Source organism: Bos taurus, chromosome 13 (assembly GCF_002263795.3).
Source record: "Bos taurus isolate L1 Dominette 01449 registration number 42190680 breed Hereford chromosome 13, ARS-UCD2.0, whole genome shotgun sequence".
Classification (NCBI taxonomy): domain Eukaryota; kingdom Metazoa; phylum Chordata; class Mammalia; order Artiodactyla; family Bovidae; genus Bos; species Bos taurus.
The window spans coordinates 61,198,624-61,205,741 of record NC_037340.1 but is presented as its reverse complement, the minus strand read 5'-3'; the positions used below and the strand labels follow the sequence as shown (position 1 = coordinate 61,205,741).

The window sequence follows — 7,118 nt, the reverse complement described above, 5'->3', positions numbered from 1 at the left end:
TCACTGCTGCATCCCCAGGGCCTGGATTAGTACCTGGGACACAGCAGATAGCCCAGAAAGTATTTGCTAATTGACAGAATAAAGGAATGTCTTTACCTCTGCTCAAGCCATTCCCTCCACCTGGAATGCCTTCCCTCTCCCTCCTGCCATTCCGAATCCCACCTATCACTAAAGGCTCAACCCCAACCCCTTCTTCTCCAGGAAGCCCTCATTGATAAGTGGGGTCCTGGCAAGTGGCTTATTGCCCCTCACTTACTGTCCTGCCTAATCTTAGGTATAATGTAGGCTTTATGGCAGGTAGAGACTGTGGTGGAGACTAAAGGCAGATGAGAGCCACCAGCTTTATTGGGGTTAAGGGAGGGGAGGGGCCTCCACAGGCTCTGGACGAGGGCGGAGCTGCAGGGGGAGCCACCGGGATTCCATGTCACTTCTTCCACTCCTTCCTCTCATAGTCCCACCGGGAGGCCAGGCCTTGCACGGGGTTGCCCTTCATGTCCAGGATGCGCTGGAGCTGCTGGGCCTTCCACTCATCCGTCAGGGTGATGGGCTTCTTACGGAACACTGCAGGGAAGGAACCAGGTAGGACCCAGGGCATATGGGACCCTGCCAAGCCCACCCCCTCCCACTGAGTCAGGGTGTCCAGGCATGGGGTGGAGATGCCCTGCACTGAGGACCCCTCTCCACTCTCTCCATCTCCAACTAGACTCCCCACTAAAGCTGCACTCCAAGTTCTGTCCCCAGCTTCACCTTGGACTCACTGGGGGAACTGGGCGAGGTCCTTCCTCTTTCTCAGGCTCAGTTTCCTCATCTACTCTGGGACCCAAGGATAGGAGGAGCACTGGCTTGAAGTCTTTTTGGGTCCAAATCTCAGTTCCACCATTCCCTCACTGCGTTACCTTGAATAAATCACTTCATCTCTGAGCCCCAGTTTCCTAACCTGTCAAAAACAAATCCTGTCCACTAGGCTTGTGGAGACTGAATTTGTTAATATTTATAATGCAATTAGCAGAATGTGGGACAGATATTAAGCTCCTAATACATGATAGCTACCATAGCTTCCCTGGTAGCTCAGTTGGTAAAGAATCTGCCTGTAGTGCAGGAGACCTAGGTTCGATCCCTGGGTCATGAAGATCTCCTGGAGAAGGAAATGGCAACCCACTCCAGTATTCTTGCCTGGAGAGTCCCATGGACAGAGGAACCTGGCAGGCTACAGTCCATGGGGTCGCAAGAATCTGACACAACATAGCGACTAAACCACCACCACCATAGTTATAATTACTGAGTTTGTTCCAACTTATTGGGAAGCATCCAGCATGAAATAGTTTCTTATGCTTCCTCTCAAGAAGTAGAAGATGAGAGCGGCCAGTTTTATTGGGGTTAAGTAAGAGGGAAGCATAAGAAACCATCTTCTATATTGTTTAAGCTCTTGAATATTGGAGACTCTTTGTTACAGCAGCTGAAACAATATGTTGAAAAGTTCATGGCTAATAACAACAATTAGTAACAACACCGTTCATAACTGTGTGCCTGGCACTAGCCAACAGCTCTCTCATTAAATCCTCACAAGAACCCTGAGATGTAGGCACTATTATTCCCATTTTACGGATGAGGGAGTTGAGACCCAGAGAGGCAGAGTCCCTACATTCGAACCCAGGCAGCCATGCTCTGCCCTTTACCCTACATCACTCTGGAGGACTTTTCAAAAACTCTTCAGATGAGTACTAGCTTAGTTCACTTATCAAAACTTGGCTGATGGTTATGACCACAAGGGCATGGCTGAGGACTGTGGCTGGGTGAGGCACTGCCACTCACCATAGACCCGCTGCCACCAAATCAGCAGACCTGTGAATCCACAGAAGAAAAAGACACAGCCCATCACTGTCTTCCACTCGTTGGAGCGGCGGTTCATCTCTGCGAAGGTCTGATGGAACTGGAGCCGGTACACTGGAGGCAGGTGGGCGGGGGGCGGGGGAGGTGCCTCAGATACATCCAATTCTTGGGCCAACTCTTGGCCTCGGGGACTTCCAGCCACCCCCTCCCTGCAGCAGAAGCTGTCCATTCAGCAAATTCCTACTGAGCATCTACTGTGTGCAAAGCATGGCTAGGAGCTGATGATGAGGCTCGAAGCTCCCGGGGGCACTTCTGGTGGGCAGCACTTGGTGTCACACATCCTTCCTGCTTCCGAGAGCCAGACCCCTGCTCTCCCATCCAACTCACCTGCCTCTTTCTGCTCCATCCGCCCAACACCACTCAGTGAAGCCCAGGACTCTCCATGCTCTCCAGCTCCCATATCCTTCCCCATGCTGTTTCCATTGCCTGGCAGCCCCTCCCCCTCACCATCCAAGGCCAGCTGGAACAACCCTTCTTGGGAAAGCCTACCAGGATGCATCTCACTCTCTCCTTTGGGTTCTCACAGCCCCATGAACACACCTCACCCAGCAGCATATCCTCTATTACAGCTTTCTGGGTTTGCATTGGTTCCCCCACTGGACTGGGAGCACCCTAGGGGCAGGAACCCTCCCCATGATTCACTTCTGTGTCCCCAGCATCACCTAGCATCAGGCTGTGCTCAAACAGTTGTGTGAATTAAAAACTGAATGAACAAAAGAATGAATTTCACCACTCAGGTATGCATTTGAGTATTTGGGTGAGGGGGTTCTAGCTGTCTTGGCCAGGGTTCTCCCTGCCGGCTGCTCCCTAACAGGTCAGGCCCTTCTTTGCAAAATCACTCCCATCCCCACCCTGAGACCTACGGGCCACCTTCTCGGCGTGGCTCAGCTGGGTCCAGCTGCCCTTCTCCTTCTCCTTGAGGGCCCGCTGCTCAGCGTTGAGTTCCATGCAGAAGGGCTCCTCGGGCATGGGGTAGGAGCGCTGGGCATGGTAGTTAGTGTAGGGAGGCATCTTCTCCTTGCCGTGGGCTGTGGGCACAGGGAGGAGCTGAGATGAGGCTGCCCCTGAGACATCCCAGCACCAACCGTAAGATTAACAAAGAGGGTAGCACTTATTGCCGGAGAAGGCAATGGCACCCCACTCCAGTACTCTTGCCTGGAGAATCCCAGGGATGGGGAGCCTGGTGGGCTGCCGTCTATGGGGTCGCACAGAGTCGGACACGACTGAAGCGACGCAGCAGCAGCAGCAGCACTTATTGAGCACTTAAACTGTGTGCCAGGAACCACGCCAAGGCCTTTGGGCGGGTTGACTCTGGCTTGGCATGGCTCTGAGACAGTGATATTAGTCTCATCTTACAGAGGAAGAAACTGAGTAGCTAAAGGACTTACTGAAGTTTGCAGAGCAAGAGGGAGCTGGGCCAGGGTGGCAGTTGAGCCCCTCTGGCTCCAGACCCTGTGTCCTCTGGGAAGATCTGGGGTGGGGATGGCACATCAGGCGAAGGCAATGGTCGGGGAAAGGCTCAAAGAGGTGAACCTGGGATGGCAGTTGGGAAACTGCTCCGCAAACTGGAAAGTACTAGACCTCTGCCCTTAATGAGTGGTCACGGGCATGGCTTTGGAGTCGTGAGACCCCAGGTCCACCCCGCCCCAGCTCCGACAAGCCCGCTTTACCTCACTGTGTTCCACGTCCTCACCTGGAAAGTGGGGATAGTAAGTAATCCTATCTCACACTGTTGTGGAAGCTTCAAGATCATGCCCGGGGCCCGAAACCCAAAAGTTACACTGATAGAGGTTGGTTTCATGTCTCACTTCCATGCCTGGAAGCTCTCCCTGATAGCCTAGTCCTCAAGGGCTCCGTGTGAGTGTCCAGAACAAGGCTGGGCCCTAGAAGAGTCTCAGGAAAGCTTCTTCTGTTTACTGTCACCTGGGATGCCCTCCAGGAGGGCATTGGTACCACCTTGCCCAGAGAGCATGGGAACTGCTTTGGGAAAAAGAGTCCCAGGTCTGGGACCGTTTGATCATCTGAAAAAAGGAGATAACGGCACAGTGCCCACTTCACGTGGCTGCTATGAAATCCAAATGTGTTAATCTGTGCAAAACATCGATCCCAGCTCAGGGCACACAGTAAGGGCTCAATAAATGTTATCTGTTATTCTCCAGAGGATCAAGAAGGCCCGTCTAAAAAAAAGAAGGCCCATCTATCTGGCTCAAGTCTCCCCTTCTTTAGGCCTCTTTCTTCCAACTGGCTTGGACACAAAGGTCTGGAAGGTTCTGTCAGCACCCTCTGCCTCCGGACACAATGGCCTTAGGAAAATGAGGTACAGGCGTCAGGCCCTGAGAACACTTCGGGGGAGGGGGCTGCTGTCTATATCCTGGATGAACGTGGCCCCCCACCAAGGACCAGGATTATGGGAAATGGTTCAGGACAGGCCCAGAGCAGCATGGAAGGGAGCGGGAGCAGCCTGCACACAGGACCCCTGCCCCAAGCCCCAGAGCTAGGCAAGGGAGGACATGTCCACGTCTTACCGGTGCTTCCTGGGCTGTGGATCCCTCGAATTCCAAGGCCCCCTTGCCTCAGGGTCAAGCTCCAGGCAGCTCTGAAGGTCATCTGGGACGTGGTTTGGGGTGAGTCTTGCCCCCACACTGCCCTCTGCCCTTCCCCTCAGGACCAGACAGAGACACAGGGTTTACACAGGTGTGGTGACTGGGAAAGGCATGGTCTCCAGGATATCAAGGTCATCTCCAGCCCCTGCCCGCTTCTAAGTTTGTATGATGGGGGGTTGATGGGGCTTCTAGACATTGGGAGCCCCCTCCTGGGGCCTCAGTTTGTCATCTGAGAAGTGGGACGAGGCCTAACTCTTGAATCAGGGCCTGAACAGTTTGGATCTGGGAGCCTCAGATCCAGCCTCAGTTCCAGCCTCAGCTCACAGTGGGTGGCTAGCTTAGACAAGCTCTCTCAGCTGTTTGCCCCCCAGAGGAAACAGGGTGGGAGTCCAGGTCGGGAGGGAGCAGTTCCTGGGATAACTGTCTTGCTACAGGGCCATCTGCCAAGGTCTCCTGCAGATGGCTTGCCCTCCCCCTCTCCTCCCGCTGTAATTGGTTGCCTACGTGCCTGGAAAGCCTGCTCTGCTGGACCTGGTGGGAGAGAGGGACAGGCGAACCCAACCCCCCCATCCCCAGGGAAAATCAGGATTTGGCAATATGGGGTGGCAGGGGCTGAGGGGGCTGTGAGGAGGAGATTCAGAGGGGGATAAAGACCAACTTGGTCAGAGATAGGAAGAGGGGGCACACATCTGGGGAGAAGAAGAGGGTACCCCACTTCTGGAAACTGAAAGGACCCCTACATCTAGAGAGAGAGAGAAGGGCACCCAATAATTAGATAGAGGGTAGGGTGTACCATATGTGGAAAGTGGACAGACACCCCACATTTGGAAAGGAAAGGGTCCCCATCAGTGATAAGTGGGTGACAGAGCCCCACCTGTGGGGAGAGGGAAGGAGTAATCTACATTTGAGGAAAGAGATAGTGTCCCATATGTGGACAGAGGAAAATTCCCCTCACCCTTGAGCTGCCAGTAGCCCTCAGCCCCCAGATCCTCCTCCACAGCAGTGACCCCACAGGTCCTGATGGGGTGATGAAAGCCAGATTCCCAGCCGCATCCCCCACTGGCCGGTGTTTGGGCAGCTGAGGCTCTCCCCAGCCACTCACTCACCTTGCGGCTTGGAGAGAGCCAGAACGCGACCCAGGTCTGCAGAGCAAGCAACAGAGAACAGGCTGCAGAGGGACTGGATCGCTGGCGCCTGCCCGGGGCCCGCCCCACAGCCTTCCCCAGGGCCGCCCCTGCGTGGGAACGTCCTGCCTGTGAGCGCCCAGCCCGCGTCCCTGGGGGCTCCCACCCACAGCCTGGGGAGAGGGATTGCACAGTGACATTGACACCATGCCTCAATTTCCCTGCCCATCCGGGTCTGGCCTCTGGAGACCACCAGCTGATAGAGCCCTGGGTCCAGGCAACCAGCTGATAGAGCCCTGGGTCCAGGCAACTCAGCCCTCTGAGCTGGTTGTCCCAGGAACTGGATCTTCTTGCCTTCACACTTCTGCTCACTGCTGTTTCCTCTACCTGGAATACTCTCAGAGGGCTTTTGAGGACCCAAGTCTTGCCAGCTTTTGAGCACAGACCCAATGCTTCCTGCTGCAGGAAGCTACAAGGATAGAATTTGGGGATGGCCTGTGGTATACCACCTGGCATTCATGCCCCCAATCACAATGACAGGTGAAAATGCCTCCCTCTGGGGTTCAGCTCTTAGCTGTGTGACCTTTAACAAATGGCTAAACCTCCCTGAGTCTCTTTGTGTAAAGATTAAATATGTCAATATAAAAGCATCAGGCACATTTATTCCAGGACTGTTTATTAAGACCTGTTAGAGCTGGCATTATTGTCTATTGTTTAAACATGTGAGGATTTAGAGATAAACAAAAGTGAACACAGTCCTTGCCATTACAGGGCTTACAATCTAGTTCCAAGTAGAGAGAGGCCTGGACAAAGACCCAAAGGCAGAAAAACACAGATGTGTTCATAGAATAGAGAGAGAACATCTTGGTCAGATTGTAATGGGCAAAGGAGAAAGTTGGAGAGAGACTGGAACACCAAGCAGGGCTTTGGAAGTCATGGTGTGGATCTCAGATTTTATTTTAAAGACGGGAGGCCAATAAAGGTAAAAGGGGGAATGATGTGGTTACTGGAGCAGAACATGAGTTCAGTAAATGTGGCTTGGGATTGTTAGAATACTGATGCTGGACTGATGGATGAAGGCTGTGAGTCCCTTCTGTGGCCTGGGGCCAAAGCTTTCTAGGTGTCCAAGCTCTGGTCCAGTGAGGTGTGTGGAGGACCCACCCATCCATCAGGGTTCCTGTAGCCCAGTGAGGCCATAGAGACCCACTCTATCCACTGCCTGGAAGAAGGGGCTTACTGCTCCGGAGGCAGATGAGCCTTGAAGAGAGAGATCCTCCAGTGAGCAGGATGCAGGCCCCCTCCATTCTGCGAGATGAGAAAGCAGTGTGGGAGTCTCCTGGATGTCTGCGACCCCAGTGCCCAGGATTGGCCCTGCTTACTCCTGGAGACTGCTGCTCCCCCTTCCCCGTGATCAAGGGGATTCCAGAGTTGAGAGAATCCCAAGAGGATCACCTCACCTCTTGGATGCTGTCAGGATGTCCTGAAGAGTAAGCCTAAGGAC

At 53.8% G+C, this 7,118-nt stretch overlaps 1 protein-coding gene across 4 annotated transcripts; it reads right to left on the bottom strand.

Annotated features, from left to right (window-relative positions):
• Window positions 1-322: 322 nt before the first annotated feature.
• Window positions 323-5,674, bottom strand: COX4I2 (cytochrome c oxidase subunit 4I2). Of its 4 annotated transcripts, none has more exons than XM_005214863.5 (5): window positions 5,600-5,674; window positions 4,416-4,544; window positions 2,754-2,918; window positions 1,813-1,944; window positions 323-561 (listed from the first exon to the last, which is right to left on the bottom strand). In XM_005214863.5, exons 2-5 carry the CDS (start codon window positions 4,495-4,497, stop codon window positions 425-427), a joined length of 516 nt encoding a protein of 171 aa, XP_005214920.1. In that variant the 5' UTR covers window positions 4,498-4,544; window positions 5,600-5,674; the 3' UTR covers window positions 323-424. The 4 variants fall into 4 exon arrangements, with proteins under 4 accessions (XP_005214920.1, XP_005214919.1, XP_005214921.1 ...); XM_005214862.3 differs by having other exon boundaries at window positions 4,416-4,497; XM_005214864.5 differs by having other exon boundaries at window positions 1,813-1,842; window positions 4,416-4,497.
• Between the last annotated feature and the right edge of the window lie 1,444 nt (window positions 5,675-7,118).

Bases quoted from the DNA above. Each gene is read 5' to 3' on its own strand.
- COX4I2 (XM_005214863.5), bottom strand. From the start codon at position 4,497: ATGACCTTCAGAGCTGCCTGGAGCTTGACCCTGAGGCAAGGGGGCCTT. The intron at 1,945-2,753 runs GTAGGTCTCAGG...ACCTGCCTCCAG, and splicing joins CCACGCCGAGAAGGTGGCCC to TGTACCGGCTCCAGTTCCAT. The intron at 562-1,812 runs GTGAGTGGCAGT...CCTTCCCTGCAG, and splicing joins TTGGTGGCAGCGGGTCTATG to TGTTCCGTAAGAAGCCCATC.